This window comes from Triticum urartu, chromosome 2A (genome assembly GCF_056163025.1).
Source record: "Triticum urartu cultivar PI428250 chromosome 2A, HENAU_Tu73, whole genome shotgun sequence".
Lineage (NCBI taxonomy): Eukaryota > Viridiplantae > Streptophyta > Magnoliopsida > Poales > Poaceae > Triticum > Triticum urartu.
The window spans coordinates 438,480,880-438,504,720 of record NC_141874.1 but is presented as its reverse complement, the minus strand read 5'-3'; the positions used below and the strand labels follow the sequence as shown (position 1 = coordinate 438,504,720).

Here is a 23,841-nt window from a genome sequence, read left to right as displayed (position 1 = left end):
AGCTGGTAATTGGGCAATATCTAATCTTTTTCTTGAACACAATCACACACTTCAATTGCCAGAATCATTATTTTGTTGAACTTCTGTAGGCTTTCAATTGCTGAACTTTTGTAGACTTTCAATTGATGAACTTTTGTAGACCTTCAAGTTGTACAGGAAATATTAAACTTGTTATTTTGTTCAACTTATTTAGTTTCTGGAAGATCCTTTTTTACTTCCTAGATACATCAGTTTCTCCACGGATCAAACAAAATCGCCGACGAACTCAAACCAAATTTGATATACATATCTTCTTAATTGAGGAAATCACATGCAGTGACACAAACAAAAGATATAGGATTGTTTTGCTCCTGTGATACTGAATAAGCGCTAATAAGTGATACAGACAAAAGATGCAGGATTGAGAAAAATTCAGAAGCAAGCCGCTGCGCTACCTTCTTCCCCACGAGTTCGCCTACTCATCAGCCGTCCGAGCTCCTCGGTCAGTTGCTGGTTCTCCTCTGCGCGAGCCCATCCAGCATCCCTTTCCTCCGTGCGGCGCTGTCTCGCCCCGCCTTCCCCTCGCTACGCCGCCATCAACTCGACCAAGCTCGCCCTAGTCCGTGATGGTGACCAACGGCGGCCCGAATAAAGGAAGGGGCAGCAGCTGCAGGGGCATGGGTCAGCGAGGGGTAGCGGCGATCTGAATCGAGCGAGAAGCAACGGCGGCCTGAATCGAGGGTGAGGCGGCGGCGGCCTGAATCGAGGGTGAGGCAACAGCGGCATTAAAGTACTGGGAAAAGAAGAGCCATCAGATCTGATTTATGTGGTGGATATGGGCTATGTTAGATTCCTAACTTGGCAAGAGACAAGTTAGAGGAGCCAGATCCGATGGAGGTAGTAGTAAGGAAATAAATTTTTGGGTGTGTCTAGGGTACATCTAGATGTGCTTTAGCTATTGCACATCTAAGTGAGTGAATCAAACATAAATAGAAAAGGAAAAAAGAAAAAAAAAAATATCCACACGAATCTCGACGTAAGATCAATGACATAGAATTTAAATGTGCGATACTTATGGCACATCTAGATGTGCTTTAGCAGAACTGTAAATTTTTCTCAAAAAAAAAGTAAGGAAATAAACGGAGCACAGTTGCATCACCTCCGTTTTATGTACCCATCCTGAATTATGGACAGCAATTTCCTTGCTTCCATACAGTAAGTGGAAGTTTCAGTTCTGAAACTGATAGGACTGTGTTGTCCATACCCTAGCTAAGGAAGGTTCAAGTATAGAACTGCATGGTTCCAACTTCCCACGGTTTGTATTTTGGATGCTTTGAGCTCGGACTCCCCAAAAAGGAATGGGCTTTGCATACTTCACACTCACTGTACAAGCGATTGGCACCACCAATTAACCATAGCAAATACTATCAGTTTGCTTGTCGGAGCATCAGCTTTAACACCATTCTATATATCAACCGTGTTCCTTGCTCGTTCAGATTGCAAGGCTGGATCCATGACAAATTTGCACAGGTTGCATACCACCACTCTCATATAAGCAGTTGCAAAACTTCTCAGGGTTCAGAGGACATGAGGACTACCGCGCACCATCTAGAGGCTATACTATACATAGTGGGAAAAGATCGGTAGAGTTGAACAAGTTAGCTGGTCTTAATGCTACTCTCCTTGGCTCGACTCCTGGAAGAACAGATCGATCTCACGCAGAAGATTCTGCTGCTCCATCTGCAACGTGCACGAGGCTGTACGCTGATTCAGCACGATGCCAAAGAGCAAAGCACACACTTCGTCGGGGCTCCTTGCCACCGTTTCTTCTGCCTTTTGCTCCGACAACTCCGACTTAGAACAACTCCCCTCATAGACCTGTCTTCTGCAGACCTGCGCCATGATACGCCAAAGTTAAAAGCCTGGAAGGAAGAGATGATGTGTGTTTTCTGTTTTTGTATTTAGTTGGCATCGGTTCACTTCCATAAAGGGAGCACCACATCCACAAGAGCTATCAACACATACCGGGCACACTGCATTGGGATATGAATAATTGTTTACGTGTGCATCTACGCATAAAGGTCTGAAGAACATCATATATTCAGCACACACTTATGAAAACTAAACTAATTTTATAAAATTAAAAGAAATGGAAAATAGAAAATAATCAGATGCACACTCCCAGTTTTATATGCAGGCTGTGTACTCAGCGTCTGCTTTTCACCAGAAACTGTAGGAAAGGCCCAGGAAATCAAAGAATAGATAATATCAAGTACTCCCTCCGTAGTGTCAAAAAACGTCTTACATTATGGGACGGACGGAGTAGTACACAGTTGCGCAGAACTCAAAGTGAACAGTGCAAAAGAGATCATCCTGCCAAACTACTTGCACAACATCATAATTTGTAGTTTGTACTCCCTCTGACGCTCTTATATTTCTTTACAGAGGGAGTATATTATGAAGAGCACATTTACCATAAGAACATTTAGGGTTGATACTAACCTGGAATAAGTTATGCAGGGAGACAATGTGCTCTTGAGTGAGATATTTCTTAGTCATAAGCTCACTGAATAGCTTAACAATATCTGCAGTGACATTCCTAGCAGAAAGATTACCAACTACACCAGATATCAAAGAACTATCAAACAATGATGTCAGCCATTCTGGAACTTGGCTTAGTTTGAGCAATGAAACAGCTATATTTGATGCAATCTTCTGCTGATTACGGAATGATTTTGACGTCAAACCAGGAGCAGTCAAGGCAACTGCAAATTCCTCCATTATTAGCCTGGACCATTTTGATTCTCTGCCCACCATATTCTCCTGGCTTCCGAATTTCTCCCAACCTAAAATCATTGAGAGACAGGACCCGCAATTTTCAGCAACTCTACTGTCTTGACTCAAGACTAAACCCTCTATCACAGCAATAATGGACTTCATGTATTGCGCAGAGCATCTTAATTCAGCATTAAGATAGCTCCTCTGATCTGAAATTCTGGTAAGCAATTCCAACAGGCATTGTGAAGCAATAAGCTTAACAGGATATGGACCGAAGTGCATCAGACGGCACAAATCATGGCACGGGATGCCAACAACACAGAAAAACTGGGTGTTATCTGAATGCTGGAGGAATTCCTGCCAGTCAATACTTGGATCTAGGATGGCATGCAAACTGAAAAAAGAGAATCATTACGTCATATACAAGTTAATTGCAATGAAATATGCAATACCAGTTGCATACCTTCTTAGAGAGAAAAACGTTAATTGAAGAATCAAAATCATGAATCCCCCAAAGTCTGTTTCCTGATTGTATTGAAGTAAAGATGGGCCCTTTGCACAAGCTTCCTGTATTATACCATCTGTCAAAGAAACCAGTGGTTTGTTCAAGATTATGGCCTTCGCAGGCTCAATGAGCACCTTGCTTGCTGAATGATGCAAAATAAGGCAAAATATCCCAATTAATATCTTCTGTTCTTGGTCACTTGATGTATAATCAAGACTCGAATTGAAATACTCCAATAACTGCCAACAAGAAGTCATTAGTACACTAGAGATACTACTAACCAGAGAACTGGAGGAAAACAGCTGCCTGTTACCAATTCATTCATTCTTTGAGCATAAGATGAACCAAATTGAGAAGACGGACATAAGTCACAATTGGGTCATAGGCATGATCTAATCGGGGCAAGGAAGATAGACTGTTTCTACTTATTCTAATGTATGGACCCAACCATATCAAATTTGGTGGACCCACCTAAGGGTTTGATGTGTGACAGCCATTTGTGGGGTCCCTAGGAGTCACTAGTCCTAACTTAAGTGAAACCTGTTATCTGAAGTGCATTCTGAGGCTAGTCGCTCCAAAAAGCTATTAGTAACCAGGAAAGACAAATTGCATAAGTGAATATATGATAAAAGAGAGGTGCTTTCATTACCCACCCACCCCCCCCCCCCCCCAAAAAAAAGAATATAGAAAAGGGTATTTTTTGTCTTTTGATTCTAATGGGGATGGTTTGGATTGTTACGCCATGCGCACCTGCCCAGATCCGAATCGATGCAATCTCCATGAAGAACTATGACCGAACTAGAGAAGGTGAATTGAATAATCGATACTATCCACAAGGAAGCGTATCACAATTTCAATCTAATTAGTTTGGAAACAATCCAATCAACTAGGGCTCTTCCCATATACAGTGATTAGTTACTGCAGAGAAGAGCCAATTGATGCTTCCGTTAATCGAGTACTATGCGGTAGGAACGTGATGCGCACAGCAGCATGGAGAAATTCAATGGCTGCAAGAAAGATTTGAATGGGCGGCAGATTATCCAGTACACATACAGAGAATATAAGGAGAGAGATTGTGATTAGTTTGAAGGGGTGGCAGTTTTTTTAGGGTCAGGTGATCAGGACTGGTCTCCTTAATAAGTACTAAAATACCCTTTTTAACGAAGGGGTAAGTTCTAATCTACATTGTCTATTTGCATTGAAAATTGTAAGCCTTGCAAAGGGAGGTGCACTGAAGCAAACCTCGTGATAAAAATATGGTAAACACTAATTATGTAACCTTCAACTCATATAGAAATATAATAACAAGATTACCTTCATGGTAAGAGCAAGCCATTCATCTTCCCAGTAGACTGTCAACGCACTTGCCGAGTATAAAATATTAAAGATCAAAAGGGAACACACTGTTTTAATCCTTGAAGAATATGGGGAGCAATATATACTACCAACTGCATCTATAACACCAGATGATGTAAAATGACTAGAAGAACAAGGAGAGATCACTAGGATTTCAGCAATCACATTAACCACCGAGAAGACCTCATCTTCTGTACCATCCTTTATAATTTGATTCAGTAAGGATACAAGCAAAGAAGAGAGACTAGTCTCTCCTGAAAATACCAGTTCTGCAACCATCTTTATGTCCACCAACTGACTGCTGTTTAAAAGCACAACAGTTCTGTCTTCACAGAAAGTTCTGCAGAAATTTAGCATCTGGAAAGATAGTGGTTCTAGAAGTTCTACCTTCTGGAAGAGCCATTTTAGTGCTATTGGGTGGACTCGGATAAAAAGCAAGTCCCACTCCTTACATGCCATTACATGGAACAGAGTTCTCTCAGCTTCTGGACTATGTTGAATGGTGCAGCCAAATGAAATGCCTCTGACGAAGGCATAAAGATGGACCAGCAGAGTAAGCATCACAGAACCAGCAATTTCATAGGGAAACTTCGCACCATTTAGAAGGATGTATTGCTCAACTGAAGACAGAAGTTGGCTGTCAGCAACCAGCCTGTTCAGTTAGACAAGCATCACATTAGAAGAACTTTTTTTTTCTTACCAAATGTGGAGCAAATGCAGCAGATCGTACCTTTCATTGTAGAATGAACAGGCATAAAGTATAACTAGAATAGCACATTGACATGATGCCAAGTTGAAATCTTCGGAGCTACATTGCCCAAGTAAATACGCAAGTTCTGTAGGGTCTGATGGCAGATAGACGTATGCATCTCTAATTGTTTCCCCATATTTACAGCCCAAAATTTTGTCGACAATTGAACTAGTGATCAAATATACTACTGATTTGACATGATCGGTAGGAAATAAGCCCATGAATCCAAATGACAAGCTAAACCATGAGGATGATGCCAGCATCTCAGCAAACTTGAGTTGCTTATTGTGACATGTGCTTGATAGAATAATGTGGAAAATCTGAAGGATTTCTCCCAATGTTTCGTCATCATTACCATCAACAACAGCACTTTCTAGCCAATGCAGTAAATAAGTTCCACAAATTTCAATGACGCTATCTTCAAGATCCTTCTTGACAGAAATCTTATCTGTATTCCCTTCAAGGCAGAATATAAGTGCTTCTTTAAGAAGACGAAGGGAATGTGGTACGAGAAATGCAGAGTCATATGCATGAGGTAATGTCGAAGAGATAGCATGTTTTGATGCTTCTTCAATTAATGAAGGTAGTTTCTGAATATCATGAGCAGATGGTGACCTCATAATCTCTATTAATATTGAGCAAACAAGAGCAAAGGTTTCAGAACACATTCCAAGTTCACCACTGTCATTTCTTCTCAAAATTAGAGTCAAAGCACATGCTATCTGTTCTTCTTGGGACAACGACAGAATACCAGAACAATTAGCAATACAAGTCCAAACAAGTCGTAAAACCTGAGACTGGACTGGATGAAATGGAATCTCAGTAACATAATGAAGAACAGGGAGCAGAGTAGAAAATCCAATGGCAAGCTTTTCTTTGAACATCTCCTCTGAAGTCGCTAAAAGTGATAGTACTTGAACAGAGGAAATTACCAGTGGATCATTATTTCCTGAACATGTAAACAGTTCGACTTGATTAACCATCACGAGAAAAAAGAAAAACCATGCAGAAATTGATGAGGAAAAAGGTCATTCCTCATACCTGATAACCTCAGAACCTCGAATACATAATCAGCAACATTTTCATCTATCAAAGTTTGAAGTACAGCACAAATATTTGCATCAGATGACAGGAAATGAAAGATTAAATCCAATGTCCCAGTTTGCACTTCTAGATTCGTAGAGAGCAGAGATCCTTTGACAGCATCAGCAAATAGAACTATGATAGAGGCATTCGGGGGCACATCATCTGTCTGCGTGGACTCCTCTTCCTCTACAGACTTGATTAAGCTCAGGTCGCCAATCAGCAAAATATCAAAGGCCTCCTTCTTTGCCAGCGCAAGGAGGAATGCTGTAGAAGAACAACCAAAACATCACCATGCATTCTAGCAAGTAGATAACATGCTAGTATAGATTTGGATTTTCAACACAGATGAATTGTTTCATAATTATATCCAAAAAGAAACTTCAAATTCATTAGTTCAGCTAATATGAGATATCCATGTTATACTAATGCAGGAAATTTGATCACAAAAAAACTTGAAGGTTAAGTACTGTAAATATGTAAGATACTGGAACTCTCACTAGTCTGAATTCTTTCCTTGGCCAACTCTTAAAATATTGGAGCTCTCAAAATCTATGTCAGCTCAAGAATTACGAGTCAACGAGTCAAGCCGAGGTTGAGACTCATAGACTAACCGTGACTACTCTAGACTACTGCCGGATTAGTCGACATGATACTGTTATTACTGATGATACATAGTATATAGTATATTATACTATATAGGACCATACAGTATACAATAAAAATTGAATGCATGGGAAGTGAATGAAGAACCTGAGGCTGGGCCAATTGTAATATCCAATGGCCAGGGCCGCAGGGGAGAAATCAAACCCAAGAAGAAGGCAAGGAGAGAAGGAAAATTACTTGCTACAGCAGCAGAGAAGTACTTGCTTGCTATCACGACGGATCCAGGAAGAGCACAGCAGCAGAGGGGCAGATCCAGGGGAGGAGCACAGCAGCAGAGGAGGACAACAAGGGAGGAGCACAACAGCAGAGGGACGGATCCAGCAGAGGAAGAGGAGCGGAATGCTCCTGGCACCTTTGGTGGTGGCGGCGGCAGGTCAGTGAGTGGTGGCGGCGGCCTGGTCCCAGGTGAGGCAGGCAGGCGGCTCGTTGTGGAGGAGCCTGAAAAGTTAGGGTTGCCATTTTTCCCTTCCGTGGGCTGCTCACTTCTCTCTTCAAATTGAATCGGTCGACTCAAACACGCCGTAGTCTGGACTAGTCCACAACTAGTCGCTCCACCCCTTGACTCACAGAGCTAGTCTACACGAAGAACCTAGTCGACAATCAGATTGAGAATACTAGACTAGTGGCACGGCTAGTCAAGACTAGTCATCATTGCCCAAATATCGGCCAGTTAATTGGCATCTCGGTCAGTTAATCGCTACTCAGTGGGTCACCGAATAGCTGAATAACTGATTTATCATCCGATTAACTGGAAAATTCGCTTATTTATCCCTACTCAGCACCTGACCGACATGGTACCAGTTACCGATATCCTGAACATTGCTAGACGTTAGACTCATAATGCTTGTGTCAGCTTCAAATCTGTTTTTGCATACATAACTGCAGACAATATGCATTTATGTCCCTTTACTTATGCAAGCCAACTTCTGATATCACTCCCTCAAGTCACAGGTCCTAAAACAACGGAAATTCTGCAGTCAAAGTTTTAAATCTTTGGCTAATTACAACTTCCATATTTACACTGCTCACGAGAAAATAATGAGAAGAATCCTCACAGATTACCTTGATAGTGTTGAACTTTTACGCATATATTGTGGTAAAACTAACAACCAAATTTGTATCTAGGAGACCATCAAGAGTTTCAGTTGTTAAAAATAAGAATAAATAATAAAGTTATGGTACAAAAACACATAATACATTCTTTTCTTTGCCAAGCCAGCAAGATACATGCCAGTATACCCTATTTATTTTGTAACCAATCAGCATTCATACAAAACAAAGAGAAGAAATATACTGACCAATACAGTTCAGGCGAACAGCATCATTTTGAGTTTTAAGTAGAACTTCAAGAGAGAGTTGAAGCAAACTTTTTCCAACTGCTGAAAGGTCCACATTGTCATTATCACATATATTGTCCCACGGGGTAGCGTTTAACAAGGAGAGTTTGTACAGCATGAACAGTATCTCTCCACGAATTTCATCACTGTATCAAAGTAAGTTCAGGATGCTGTTCAGTAAAGCTATTTGGAAGATCGGATAAAATCATCAGTATTCAGTAGTATTCACCTTGGTAGTCGCAGATTGTTAACAAGATTTAAGAAAAGAGAAACTGCATCTCCAATGTATGCTGCAGCACCTTTGATGGAATTTAACAAAAATCCCAAACAGTGGAGCTGCACTGAGATAAGACAAAGATTCAGAAATTGTGGCAGTAAAGTAGTTCAAGAAAACTGCAATAGTAGTGTTGCCACTAAGCAGAGTTAAGTCCCAAAGCGGCTCACATTTTAAAATGATCCAGTCTGCCCAGTCAAACCACTTTACAATAATCAGATACAATAGTTGAAATCACAATTATTGTAACAGGTAAAGCAAGTCAATCATCATCAAGCTGCACCCTTTAACATAACAGCAGGTTTCTCTGCTGGTAACATTCAAACTCAGTTCCCAGAGTGGCATTAACAAAATAAAATGAATCCATACTTTTTATGCTTTTCCCTGCCTTGAATGTTACACTCCCTACCTGAACAACCATGTGTTGCATTGTGGTGGTCTGTGGATAAATAAAAAACCATGCACATGGGTTGGAAGTGGTGACCTCACTCAACAGTGAAGAAGCGCACAGGACATGGGCCAGGCAGAGCTGAGTCTATTGCCGCCACTTTGGGCAGTGGTGATTTGGGAAAACTAAGAGGATGAGCACGGGTCAGGGAACTATGGGAACCAGATAAAAAAAGTTGCTGGCACAAGAATATATTTGTTAGAAGTTGATTTGTTTGTTTGACATTTGTGTTTTCTGGTTAGAGGCAGCATTAGAAATAAATTTTGTTAGAAGTTATTTTGTTTGTAACAGGTGTAGTTTGTTCTGGTTTTCTGTGACAAGTTTAGAGGTGGAAGGGAAGTAGGAACAAGAAAACATACAATCATTAACCCTCTCTAGATGGGAATTTCAAGTAGTAAATATAATAAGCATCCCTATTAGCTCTTCCAAGTTCCAAATATACTTTATTGCAAAATATTCTAGACCCAAATTAGAGGGTAACTAAGGAGATAAATACCCACAATGGATTCAACTGATGCTTCTCTCTAGTTGTAACTCGATCCATATGAAGGTAAGAAAATGTAAGGAAAAGATATGTAATGTGCATACGAGTACTAAGAACATAGAGAACTAGAAATTACAGGTGAGATGAATGAAACCGATGGTGCCACAGAAAACATCAAACAATAAAATGCAAGCATATGAAGACCACAAAATCGCATGATAGTTTCAGTAGCAGAATATAGCTGTACACTATGGAAACAAGACACTGCTACATGTGAACAAGAAAGAAAGAGGCATGATTCACATGATGCAACTTGTATGATCCTGGCTAGGAGTTGGAAAATCAGAAACTGTAGTAATAAAATAGGTTCATCCATGTTCGGTAATTGAGAGCATAGAACTGTGCATGATGAAAATTAATAAATAGTATAAAGCAGCAACAATGTGTAAGACGCTTCAAAAAAACTTCATCAACACTAGAATGTCCAAAATGGAAGCAAATAGATCATGAATACTCTGCCGATAATAAGAAATGCTACATGTGTGTCCATGTGCAATCAAGCTGTTGGCTATGCGCCATTACCAATTTACCATATCAGAGTTGCACAATCAAAGAATATGAGACGCCATGTTTTCTGCAGCAAAAAATTTGGTTCCGACTGCTCACTAAATAGTAAATCCTGGACTATTCACCACATTCTTTCACACAGTTTGAATAATTTCCTTTCAGCCATTCCACTTAAAACTATTTGCAGGCAACATAATCAATGTAACATTATTTCCAAAATCCACCACCTCTCCCTGCCCAGCAGCGTCCATCACCATAACCACTGACCATAACTAGCATGCATCTCAGCACAGCGTAGCACGGGGTAGCGGCACACGTACCATGTGGAAGTGCTTGACGAGGGAACCCGAGGAGAGGACGTGGGCGAGGCGCGCGACGAGCTCGGAGGCGGCAGGGGGGCCCACGGCGGACGCGAGGTCGGAGGCGAGGTCGGATGCCTGGGTGGCGAGTGCGGCGTCTCGGCGGGCGGCCGCGCCCGCGAGGGCCTCGACTAGTGGCACCGCAAGGAGGCGCGGGTGAGCGGCGCGGAGAGGCGCGAGGAAGGCCGGGTCAGCTAGGGCGAGGGAGAGGCTGGCGAGCACGTGGGAGACGTGGTGGGACGGCGCGGAGGCGGAGGAGAGGAGGGCCGCGGCGCAGGAAACGCAGACGCTGCCGCCCGCCGAGGTCGGGAGAGAGTGCGACGCCCGGTGGCCAGCGCCGCAGGCGTGCGGCGGCGAATGCTCGCCGTCGGATTCCATCCGGAGCGAGGGGGGTTGTGGAGGTTTTGCAGGAGACCTTGAAGCCGCCTTGAAATGGACGGATTTTTTTTAAGCAGCGGAGGAGGAGAGGAATACCGAATACCGCATAATAATTTGTTTACTTTGAACAAACGCCGCATAATTTGAAACCTTCATGCCTCCTTTGGTTTATAGAATAGAAAAATCATAAGAATAAAAAAGTCATAGAAAATGAGATGACATGTACCTCAAATCCTATGAGTAGGAATAGGAAAACAGATGCCCTTTAATTTACATCATAAGATTTTTTTTCATTGAGTCTAGGGTAATGTTTATTTTCCTATGAAATGTGGAGGATAGAAAAAATTCCTCCATAAAAATAGGATTTCATTCCTACAAACCAAAGAGCTCTAAAAGAATTTTTTCTATAGAAATCCTATCCTATGAAATTCCTATAAGATTCCTCTAAACCAAAGGAGGCCTCAAATTTTGGTACCAGGAGGTTTTTCCTATCAAAAAAAGCGTTTAAGGTATGGGCGATGTTACGCGTCCGCCGGCAGATAATATAAAAAGATCCGCCGTCTTCGTGACTATTGGATGGAGCTGTGTATGCTGTCCGATCTACCTACATGACAAGTCATCTTTGCAACAAGTGCGTTGTTACGGTATTTCTGCGGCTGAGGTCTTGTTACAGTTTTTTTTTTGCAACAAAGGTCTTGTTTCAGAATTTTTTCACAACAAAAGTCTTTGTTGTAGAATCATCTTTATGAGTTTTTCTGCAACAAAGGTCTCGTTGTAGGAAATTTTCGCAATAAAGGTCTTGTTGAAGAATCATTTTTACGAGTTTTTCTGCGAACAAAGGGCTCATTGTATAATTTTTTCGTAACAAAGGTCTTGTTGCAGAATTATTTTTACGATTTTTTCTACAACAAAGATCTCGTTGTAGAACATTTCCGCAACAAAGGTCTTGTTACAGAACCATTTTTATGAGTTTTTTATGCTGCAATCGGGCCCTTTTGCAAAAGAGCTTTGCTGAAGAAACAAATATCTTCTACCTTCTCCTTCCGCCATGGCTAGAGCTTGGATTGTGGATAATCTGGGAAGCGAATTAACACCACCGTTCACCATCGTTGGAGCTTGGCCTGTGGATGATTTGAGAAACAGATCAACACCACCGTTCACTATGGTTGGAGCTTGAGCCGTGGATGATTTGGGAAGCAAATTGACACCCCTGTCCGCCATGGCTGGAGATTGGGTCGTGGATTATTTTAGAAGCAGGTTGAAGGGAGGAAGTGCTAGAGCATCGTGGGGGGAGAGACGGGATCGAGGGGATCAAAGGCAAGAAAACGAGGGAGTAGGTGCTAGATTTGTCGAGGGGGTCGAACGATTGATTTCTGATTCTGCAACATCGTTACCTCGCACATGTGGTCGTACCTGCTTGTGTCGCCGCCGACCACTGCCGATGCCGAAGCCGTCGTCGCCACTATGGTGGATGCGCTCCGGTCGCCCCACACCCTACACCGTCGCCGCCCCTGCGCCCTCCCAGATCCCAACGTCGTCGCCCTCCCAGCCACGGAGTCGTCGGAGTCGTCCCAACCACACGAGTCAACTGAGCTGTAGGGGCGTTATCCAGTTGCATGAGTGTGTTCTGAAACAATAGGTAAGTTTCAGAAAACTACTGCGTGTGACACAGAGGCGGGGGACGCTCTCATCCATCTGATCAACAGACGATCCGAAGGACGTGGAGCCGGCGGACGCGCGAGCGTTATCGGTAAGCTTTTTCCTTAAGGTATTCGAAGCATAATAATACAAGTTCAGATCCTATAAAATTGCTTCTCACTTGTAATAATGAAATTTATGGAGCTAGTGTATTGATGTATTATGAGGTTGTTTAATTCGACTTCTGAAAAAGGACCGGACCGCATGACCACCACCCCTCTCGCGACCCACCCACCCCCGCCATCACCCCCCACCACCGTCACCGCCGACGGCGAGCAGTCGCATAGGGCACATCCCACCCTCCCCCATGACGCACCTAATCAGATCCATGGGGATTCCGCAGGGGGAGGGGAGAGGCTACCGGGTTCCGCTCTTGTTCGTCCACCAAGCCTTGCCAGATCTGCTTCAACGGGTCGATTCGGTCTCGCCAGAGGTCCTCGCGGTGACCAGGGAGAGGTGCTGGAGAGAGTGAGCGAGGAGGATCATGGACGATGCTCTCTCATGGATGCTCTGCGTTCGGGAGTGGAGAGAAGCGGAGGAGGAATTGGATGGGGACGCAGGTCAGTATTCAGTCGCTCGAAGGCATGTTCAAGTTGGCAAGGATCATGTCAACATGGAGCTGATGAATCTCGCTTGGCGAATCTACTTCGAGGGTACGCTAGAGGAGAAGCGCAAGATGTGCACCCTTCGGAATCACCGATGGTGTTCGTCAACTGGGCGCGATGGGAAGGGAAATCGGAGGACCCGAGGAGGGAGGGAAGGTGGAGCTGCATCTCCAGCCTCATGCCGACGTGGGTTCCACCAGAACCAGAGCCTGTAGATCTGCTTCCATACTTGTCGCCGGCGCCAGCAACAGACTGAGGAAGCCTCCCAGGATCAACGTGGATCCGATTGCGGAAGAGGAGGATACATTTCTGTCCTTCAACATTTGGATCACAGATCCCCTAGGCAAAGCTCGCTGGCCTCTGCATTTCTCTGCTTATCACCGCAATCACGTCTGCAAACATGGGTGCGAGGGAACAAGCCAGTCTGCTGAACAACCTGCTCCAGGCCCGACTCATCCAGCAAGGGACCCTACTTTGTCCACGCCTGAACAGTGTGAAGCAGCAGTTGCATCAGTTCCTGAAGTAAACGAAGACGTTGATATCGTGGTTGTTCAGGGGGGCAGCCTTGGGACGAAATTCATCAGTTGTTGCTGGCGCTGATAACCCCTTCAACTTTCTGCTGGTTTTTGCTGGTGATTTGGCTACAGATCGGGAGAGAGGCTTTGCTCGAGGCAAGATTGGTGATGTCCGAACACCTCACCATGCTGCAATTCGGGGGAGGGAAGAAACGGTTATGCTAGTTCTGCAACAATCTGGTGGATTTAACTTTCTTCAGAAAAAGAAGCGTGCAAAAAAGAAAAAAATGAGAATAGTTGACTGGGACGCCGACCTGGAGGTCGATTCATGAGACTCGGTGGCTGATTTCCACTGTCAGTTGTGGGTTCCTATAAAAAGGAGCCTGATCGAGAACCCTAGCAACCCTAACCCCTCTCCCCCTTGCCAAGATTTCCTAGTCGCCGCCACACCACAACTCCTAGCAATGGCAGATGGAGGGCGCGGGCGAAGGCGTAACAAAGGTAAGGACAGAAGGGGTGATAACCTCGCCGGCTGGCCACAAGAGCAATCTTAGATGCATCTGATGGGTCCTCCACAACAGTTCTTTAGTTACGGATTCCAAGGTCCTCCTCCGTAGTGGGGCTTCCCTGGGGTTTCCCGCACCCCTTCCAGCAGTAGTCATGGGGGAAGGGCCGCAACAGCAATGGTTTGGCCCTCCCTCCCAAGGAACCCCTCAAGGCCCGGGGAGTGGGGGGATTCACTACAAGCAGATCGAAGCAACTCTGGTGGTCAACAAGGATCAATTAGGAATCAGAGCAAGAATTCTCTGCGCAAGAAGCAAGATCAGGTGCAAAAAGCTTCTTCTTCCTCATCCGCTGGACTGATGTCTTACGCTCAAGTAGTCTGCTATAATTGTGGTGATCCTAGACACCACAAGGAGAAGTGTGAGAAGCCGAAGAGCTGCTTTATATGCAAGATGGTCACTCATGTGGTGGATGATCAGGAAGAAAGCACACACCTCTGCCAGCTATGTGGGGAGTGCTTCTCAAGGATTGGGCTTTTATCATCTTGATGTGCCTGATGTGAATGCACAACACCATGGAGGACTAAAAAATGTTGGCATAATACTCATAAAATCTGGAGAGGTGACTACAAAGAGTTAGCAGAAGAGTTTGCTGATATTTACAAAACTAATTGGCCATGGCTCATCAATGCACTGGATGATTGGACCTTCTTGGTTAAATTCCCTCCAGAGATTGATGTGGCACATGTTGCAGGTTACCCATGCTTTGGTCTGAAAAAAGAGAATGTCATAGTCAATGTAGAGGTCTGGAAAGGTAATGTAGAGGATGACCTGCAGGACGTCTATATCAAAATCAAGAAGATGAACCCTAAATGGCATGAGACCAGATCACACATCCACACTAGGAGTGCTTCTTGATGTGGACTGGCAACATAACTTTCAGTCTTTCTATGAGACTGTCAGAGTGAAGATCCCTTGTAAGGACCCAACAAAAATTCCTACAGAAAGACTCTTTGGAATCAAAGGCAAAATTTACAGGTTGTTGATTGAAGTGGAACCACCCAGAACTGATGATGAGACAGTGACAGCAACAAACCCCTCACTGGACACCTACTCTTTTTTGGAAACTAGGTCTAGAGACAGTGCTTCAAATGATGGTAGGTCCCAATAGGGCTCCAGAACAGGCTCAGACTTTGGCTCTCTCACTGGCCCAGGAACCACAAATCACAGGACACAAGTCTCAGGGAAACAACATTCTCAGGGGAAAAACTCCAACTTCCATGCTTAAAACTCAGCTCCCTGAGTCACAGTACCTACCCAGGATTCAAGCTTTGGAACAACTGCTCAACTCAGAACAGGGGGATTCTGTGGGATTCAACCTGCTGAGGGAAATGGAACTGGTTGGAGAAGATGAGACTGATACTGATGAGGATTTAGGGGATCAGGACAGTGGGAATGAGCCAGAGCAACTGATTTTGGATGTACAATATGACTCCAACTTCCTTGCACTGAAGACTGCCAATGAAAGCAAGAAATGGGGCCCTGTGCAAGCTGCAAAAGAATGAGCTCAAGAATTGCTGGTGACAAGAGAACCATCGTGGAAAAAGCTCAACAGTTTAAAGAAGTCCAAAATTTGGAAGTTCAAAAAGCTCATGGTAAGAACCAAGCTTCTTTTAATCTATTTAGTAATTCTTCATTCCTTGATGTAGCTTCTAACATTGGGGGAGAGGTCGATCTGACTAGTAATAAGATTTCTAGTTCCTTTAATCCTTTTGATAAGACTAGACTTAAAGCTCCAGTCATGACTGAAGGTCATGAAAATGAGCTAGATAAAGCTTTAGCTGGCCCTTTAGTCATTACTGATCCACCCTCTAGTCCTGATGAGGGCCTTTGGTCCCTGGTTTGCAAGAATAGACAGGGCAAACATCCCAGGACAGGGGTGATCAATTGAATGCTCTCTTTTGGAATGTTAGAGGCATCTCAGCTGCAGGGAGAAAGCCTCTTATTATAGATACCATTGTTAAAACCCATGCTACCATATTAGGATTTCAGAAAACCAAATAAGAGGAATTCTCCCCCTCTTACCTAAAATCTTTGGTTCGTAGTACAGATTTTGCTTGGCACCACCTCCCATCAATAGGCACTGCTGGAGGCATCCTGATGGGGGTTGACCAAGATATTTTTGAAGTTATTTCCTGGTCTCATCTAGATTTTTCTGTCAGTTGTGATCTGAGACAGAAGAATAATGATAGCTTATTTAGAGCCATTACTGTTTATGGCTCCCCCTATGAGGAAGGCAATGGGGCTTTTATTTCTGAACTTCACTCCTTGTTTGTAGACATTGCTATCCCTACTCTTATTGGAGGGGATTTTAATTTGGTTAGAAATGCTAAAGAAAAAAGCAATGGGGTTATCAACCATAGATGGATGATAACTTTAATCCTTGGACTGATATCTGGGGTCTCCTAGAGATTAAGCTTTCTAGTAGAAAATTCACTTGGGCTAACAACCAAGTTGATTTCATCATGTCTACTATTGACAAACTTTTCTGTAACACTGACATGGACCTTTTATTTCCTCTAGCATCATGTAAAGCTCTCCCTATATGTGGGAGTGACCACACCCCACTTCTATGGGATTCTGGGATTAATGCCCAACCTAGAAAAAGTAGTTTTAAAATGAAAAAATGGTGGCTCCTTAGGGCAATTTTTTTGACTTGGTCCATAAGATCTGGTCAGAACCTAATAAGGCCACATCTATCATAGGAAATTGGCTGACTAAAATTAGAAGTCTTAGGAGAGTTACTGAAGGCTGGAACTCTAATGAGGAGGCTAATCTTAACTTTAATGCTTGGACTGAGATCTAGGGTCTCCTAGAGATTAACCTTTCTAGTAGAAAATTCACTTGGGCTAACAACCAAGTTGATCTCATCATGTCTACTATTGACAGACTTTTCTGTAACACTGACATGGACCTTTTATTTCTTCTAGCATCATGTAAAGCTCTCCCTAGATGTGGGAGTGAACACACCCCACTTCTATGGGATTCTGGGATTGATGCCCAACCTAGAAAAGGTAGTTTTAAAATGAAAAAAATGGTGGCTCCTTAGGGAAGATTTTTCTGACTTCGTCCATAAGATCTGGTCAAAACCTAATAAGTCCACATCTATCATAGAAAACTGGCAAACTAAAATTAGAAGCCTTAGGAGAGTTACTAAAGGCTGGAACTCTAATGAGGAGGCTGACCTTAGAAGATATAAGAAAATCCTCCAAGAAGAGTTTGACTCTCTAGACATTAGAGCCTAATCCTCTTATCTTACTGAGGCGGAATTTGCTAGAATGAAATTCATTCATTCTGAGCTTCAAAAAATCTGGCTCCAGGAAGAAACCAAAGCCAAACAGAGATCTAGAGATAGAGATATCACATAAGGGGACAGGAACACTGCCTACTTTCATGCAGTGGCTAACCAGAGGAGGAGGAAAACCCCATCCACTCAGTAGATGTCCCTAATGGCCCTCTGTCAGATATTAAAGACATGCTTAATATAGCTAGTGATTTCTATAAAGATCTGTTTAAAAAAGAAGATAGTAGTGGCTTTAAAATTAAGACTGACTTCTTCTCAACTGAGGAGAAAGTCACCCCAACTGAAAATGAGGCTCTTGAAGCCCCTTTTACTGAAGAAGAAGTCAAGAAAGCAGTCTTTGACTCCTACCCAAATGGTGCTCCTGGGCCAGACGGGATTCCTTTCTTCTTTTATCAGCAGTTTTGGGATCTGATTAAATCTGATCTATTAGCAATGATTAACAAATTCTACAAAGGTAGTCTAGACATTCATAGACTAAATTTTGTTGTGCTCACTTTGATCCTTAAAGTGTCTGATGCTACTTCCATGAAAAAAATTAGACCTATTAGTTTAATTAATTGTAGCTTTAAAATCTTTTCTAAGGTTCTCACTAATAGGCTCTCTAAGATCCTTCGGAGACTAATATCTAGAAATCAGTCTGCCTTCCTTAAAGGTAGATACATCCTAGAAAGTGTAGTTACTGCCCATGAAGTGGTGCATTCAGTTTATTATGGGGGAAAAAAGGACTAGTCTTGAAACTAGATTATGAGAAAGCCTTTGATAAAGTAGATCTTAGCTTCTTGTTAGACCTCCTAAACAAAGAGGGTTTGGAGATAAATGAATTACCTGGATTCACCAAATTACTCACAATGGCTCTGTTGGAGTCAAGTTGAATAATGTGGAGAGTGATTTCTTCCTCTCTGGTAAAGGGCTTAGACAAGGGGATCCTATTTCCCCACTCCTCTTCAATATAGTAGTAGATGTCCTTACCAAAATGTTGTCCAAAGCAGCAGCTCATGAGCTGATTGCTGGGTTGTGCACTGAAGTGTTCCCAGGAGGAATTATCTGCTTGCAATATGCAGATGACACCCTCCTGTTTTTAGACAATGATCTATCTCATTCCACCAATCTTAAAATAGTTCTAACTTGTTTTGAGCAGGTGTCTGGGATGAGAATTAACTATTCTAAAAGTGAACTCGTCCCCATTAACATCATGGGGACTGATTTCACTCACTTTTTTCAGTCTTGGATTGCAAAGGGGGAGAATTCCTTATTAATTACCTTGGAATTCCCCTCCACCATGACAAACTTAGAAAAGAGGACATCCAACCACTGGTAGATAAGATCATGAAAAGGATTGCTAGTTGGAGAGGGAAGCCCCTCTCCTATAAAGGCAGGCTCGTCTTAATTCAAGCATGTCTAGCTAGCATCCCAATTTATTTGATGTCCTTCTTTAAATTCCCTAAATGGTCTATTGAGATGATTAATTCTCAAATATCCAACTTCTTATGGAATGATTTTGAGGGCCACATAAAGCTTCACCTAGCTAACTGGAGACTGGTGTGCATGAAAAAAGAATTTGGGGGTTTGGGGATCCCTAATCTCCATGACATTAATCTCTCTTTACTAGGTTCCTGGGTGAAATGATATTATGAAGGATAAGGAAAGCCTTGGAAAATGATCATAGATCACAAATACATGGCTGGGAGAATAAATATCTTTGCTCCTAACTTGTCTCCCAGTGCCTCTAGGTTCTGGAGAGGGATCAAAACCATTATCCAAACTCTGAAATTTGGTTATAGATGAAAGATTGGGTCAGGGGACAAGGTCAGATTCTGGGAAGATACCTGGTTTGGCAGTTCTCCCCTGGCCATGCAATTCCGGCCTATTTACTCCATTTTTAATGAACAAACCAAAAGTGTTAGTGAGGTTTGGGATGGGCTACAGTTAAAACTTACTTTTAGGAGAAACTTTGATGACAAACTTATGGAGCAATGGTATCAGTTAGTGGAGGTGGCTAGTAGTGTAGTCTTCTCCGGTGATATTGATGCTTTGGTTTGGCAACTAGAGAACAAAGGGATTTATTCTACCAGCTCTCTCTATCATGTGATTATCTTTAGAGGGGTGCAACCAGTCTATATTCCTTTTGTTTGGAAACTTAGGACCCCCCCCCCAAATTCATGTTTTTCTCTGGCTCTTTGCTAACAATAAGCTGATGACTAGAGATAACCTTAGGAAAAGGCAAATTATAAAACCTCTGGATTGTGTTTTCTGCTCTGATGCTAAAACCAGTGCCCTTTTATTCTTCAACTGTGTGGTGGCTAAACAGATTTGGCCACTGGTGAAAAGCCATTTTGGGACTGAAATTGGGGCTGACTTCGAGTCAGTAGCCAAATTTTGGGTCTCTAATAAAAAACTCTGTTCTTAATACTGTCAGCTCTGCTATGCTTTGGTGTCTTTGGAAATATAGGAACTCCATTATTTTCAATAACACCTTATGGACCTCGATTAAGCAGGTACTGAGGCTGATCCTAAGGACTATCAAAAACTAGACTATGCTCTCCCTAGACAAGAATGTAGAGAGGCTGGAGGCCTTCTCAACACATCTTGCAGACTTTGTTCGGCGTCCCTTGATGATCAGTGGCTGATAAATGTGGTGTCCAACGAAGCCCCTCTGGTGGATCCATGGAACAAGCTGAGGATCTCGGACGACAGCGCCATCTTTGCCTCTCCTTCCAAGAAGCGGGAGAGCAGGACAACATCATTCTCCGGCCCAATATCGACCCTAACTGCAAGCTGGTCGCCTCAAGCTACAACAGTGCCCCCATTAAAGACTCGCAAGGCCTCCCGGGATCTGATTTGCGCCTAGAGCCGATAGCCATTAGCCTTGGCGGACGTCTTATGTTTCATGTTCCCTGATCTGTAGCATTTAGACTTGTGTTTTTGCTGTTTTCCTTCCCGTCCAGTTGAACTGCTCCTCTCAGTGAGCTAATTGTATGAATGACTTTGTGGTTTCATTCGAGCAATGGAACCGGGGAGGAGCCTCCCCGTTCTTCTAAAATAATGAAATTTATATATCACCTAAATCAGTAAGCTCCCTAGGGTTAAATCTCATATGAATCAATTGGGTCGATTGATTTCCATGACTGGCTTGATTTCGACCGGGTCGTGCGAGCAATCCAATGTTATTTTGTTATGTGGACCCTGATGGTCATGTAAGTGCATCTAGTGCCACCCCTAGTTGGTTTTGGAGTATTGACGACAAACTTGGTTGAGGGACTAATATGTTTGTGAGAATTGCAGGATAACACAGGTAGTAGTCCCTTAATGATTCGGTTTACCTACCAGAGATGACCCCTAAAAATGTGTGAAGACATTGAAGACAATGGTGGTCCGTGAAGATATTCACAATGAAGATTATAACATGAGAAGTCATTCACATGAAGACTATGGAGTGCGAAGACATAGTTGTTTCGTAGTTTCCTTTTCTTCTTTGTTGAGTCATAGGAACCACCGTACTGTTAAGTGGGGTCCAAGTGAACAAAGTCAAAGTGACTGATGTGATGCTCAACCAAATCCTATGTCTTCGAGCAAAGACAATGAGAGCAAATCTTATCCAGAGCTGGATGAGTCAGCTTTACTTGTAGCCCAAGTCAAGCTGTTGCGTGTGTTTGAAATCTGACCATTGGACACGTGTCAGTTCCTTAGTTACCCAGGGTCATTTTGGACAAATCAGGTAGGGTTGCCTCCTGGCTATAAATAGCCCACCCCTACACCATAAATTGGTGGCTGCTTAAAGTTAGTGCACGACTTTTGTCGTTTGAGAGCAACCCACCTCCAAAGCATTTGAGAGAGAGATCCTTGCGAGGAAAAAGCCCAAAACACCCAGAACCAAAGAGTGTTAGGCATCACTGAAGTCTTTCTGTCCGCGTGATCTGAAGACTTGTTACACTTGAGGACTGTGAATCCTCCAGCCAGTTAGGCGTCGCGTTCTGAGCATCCAAGAGTCATTGTGGATCGCCGGTGAACGAAGTCTGTGAATGTTTGGAAGTCTACCTTGAAGACTTACCAGAGTGATTGGGCGAGGATTGTGTGTCCTTAGCTCAAGGGGAATAAGGTGAAGACGCGGTCTTCTGAGTTAAATCTCTGCCTTCCTAACCAGACGTATAGTTGTCACAGCAACTGGAACTGGTCTACCAAATCCTTGTCTTCACCAAGATACTGGTTCTATTCTTTACTTCTCTTTACTTTACAATTTGTCTTCGTGAAGTCATTGATTGCTTGTATGATCTGATTGACTTCACTGACTGAAGACCTTTTACTGTTTGGCTTCATACTGTCTTCCATCCTGATACATACTACCTAGCTGCTGATAGTCTTCGTGCTTTCACTTCATTGCTTACTTGACTATGGCTTGCCTAGTGTAGTCTACCTTCCGCTGCATATCAATAGGTTCATTTCTATCGTTTGTCTTCAAAGCCCCTGTGTGTTGAAGACTCTCATAAAAATCGCTTATTCACCCCCCCTCTAGTCGATAACTAGCACTTTCAATTGGTATCAGAGCAAGGTGCTCCCTTGTTCTGTGTGATTCGGTTTAACCACCTGGAGTTTTAGCTATGTTGACTACAGGGATAATCAAGGTCTTTGCTGAGTGCCCTGTCTTCGATGGCATTGATTACCCCTACTGGAAGAATAAGATGCGTATGCATCTTGAAGCCATTGACGTTGACCTCTGGTATATCATCAAGAACGACGTTCCCAAGGTCGGTGAAGGTGTCACCAGTGCTGATGTCAAGAGGTTTATTCAACTGGAGTCGACCGCCAAGAACATCATCTGTGGTCACCTGACCAAAGGATAGTACGACCGTGTGAGTGCACTGGAAACTGCGAAGCTAGTCTGGGACTGGCTCTCCAAGGTCAATGAAGGCGTCTCAACTCAGAGAAACTCAAGGATTGATGTTCTTCGCAACCTCTTCAACCGCTTCAAGAAAAACGACAATGAGAATGTCCAGCTCACGTTTGATCGCCTCACTGATATCACAAATGAGCTTCGCGCACTCGGCGCCACTGAGATCACCAAGCACGAAATCGTCAAGAAGCTCCTGAGATCACTTGACAGCTCATTTGACACTCTGGCCCTGATGATTCAAGAATGCCCTGACTTCAAGACTCTCGATTCGTCTGACATACTTGAGAGGCTCAACACACATGAGTTCCAGTTATCTGAGAAAAGAGATATCTATGGTCCCAGCTATGGTCGATCTCGCGCTTTGAAGGCCAAGGTTGTTTCCTCGTCTGAAGAAGAATCTGACAGCAGTTCTGACGATCCTGAAGACATTGAAAGGAGCTTGCTATGCTTGTGAAGAACTTCCAGAAGTTCACCAAGAAAAAGGGCTTTAGAAAGTCTTCAAGATCCAGCTCAAGAAATGATGAAGCTTCCTCTCGTGACTACAAGAAGAGAACATGCCACAAGTGCAAGAAACCTGGTCTCTACATCTCCGAGTGTCCTCAATGGGACAATGAGACCAAGAAGAAGAAGAAGAAGAACAAAGAATATGATTCTGATGACAACAAGAAGAAGAAATCCTTAAAGTCTTCATCTAAGTCTTCATCACACAAGAAGAGCTCGTCAAGAAAGGCTCGTGCGTTTGTTGGCAAGGAGATGGATTCATAGGAGGAGTCTGCTTCTGAGGAGGCAGAGGTGGAGTCTGAGGAGGAGTCTGATTCAGGCGTGGCAAGCCTGGCTCTAGCTTCAGCATATGTCGCCAAGTCCATCTTCAACATTGAAGACAATGGCCTCGTTACCAACGCCGATGCTGATGAAGAGGATGACTCTGCTCCCACCTACTGCTTCATGGCACGCGGTGCCAAGGATATGACACCAAAGGCTTCAAAATGGATTATGGACAGTGGATGCACTAACCACATGACTGGTGATTGAAGTCTTCTCATGGATTCAACCCTACGTCCATCTGACAAGAGTCACATCACATTTGCTGACACTGGTAAAAGCAAGGTATTGGGTCTGGGTAGAGTTGCAATCTCAAAGGATCAGCACATGGATAAAGTGATGCTTGTTGAATCCCTTGGTTTCAACTTAATGTCTGTCTTAATGCTTTGTGATCCGAACATGATTGTGATGTTTGGAAAATATCGTTGCCTTGTTCTTATGAAATCTGACAAGTCTCTAGTCTTTGAAGGGTATCGAAAAG

The 23,841-nt window shown here is 43.3% G+C and overlaps 1 protein-coding gene across 2 annotated transcripts; it reads right to left on the bottom strand.

The window, feature by feature from the left end:
• Positions 1-262: 262 nt before the first annotated feature.
• Positions 263-11,020, bottom strand: PRD1 (putative recombination initiation defect 1). Of its 2 annotated transcripts, XR_015616678.1 has the most exons (10): positions 10,549-11,020; positions 8,685-8,791; positions 8,417-8,601; positions 6,411-6,719; positions 5,349-6,318; positions 4,577-5,270; positions 3,221-3,501; positions 2,482-3,151; positions 1,139-1,872; positions 263-736 (listed from the first exon to the last, which is right to left on the bottom strand). XR_015616678.1 is itself a non-coding variant. In XM_048701152.2 (9 exons), the coding sequence occupies exons 1-9, from the start codon at positions 10,963-10,965 to the stop codon at positions 1,654-1,656; spliced, it is 3,852 nt and encodes a 1,283-aa protein (XP_048557109.2). In that variant the 5' UTR covers positions 10,966-11,020; the 3' UTR covers positions 263-1,653. The 2 variants fall into 2 exon arrangements, 1 of the variants encoding a protein (XP_048557109.2); XM_048701152.2 differs by having other exon boundaries at positions 263-1,872.
• Between the last annotated feature and the right edge of the window lie 12,821 nt (positions 11,021-23,841).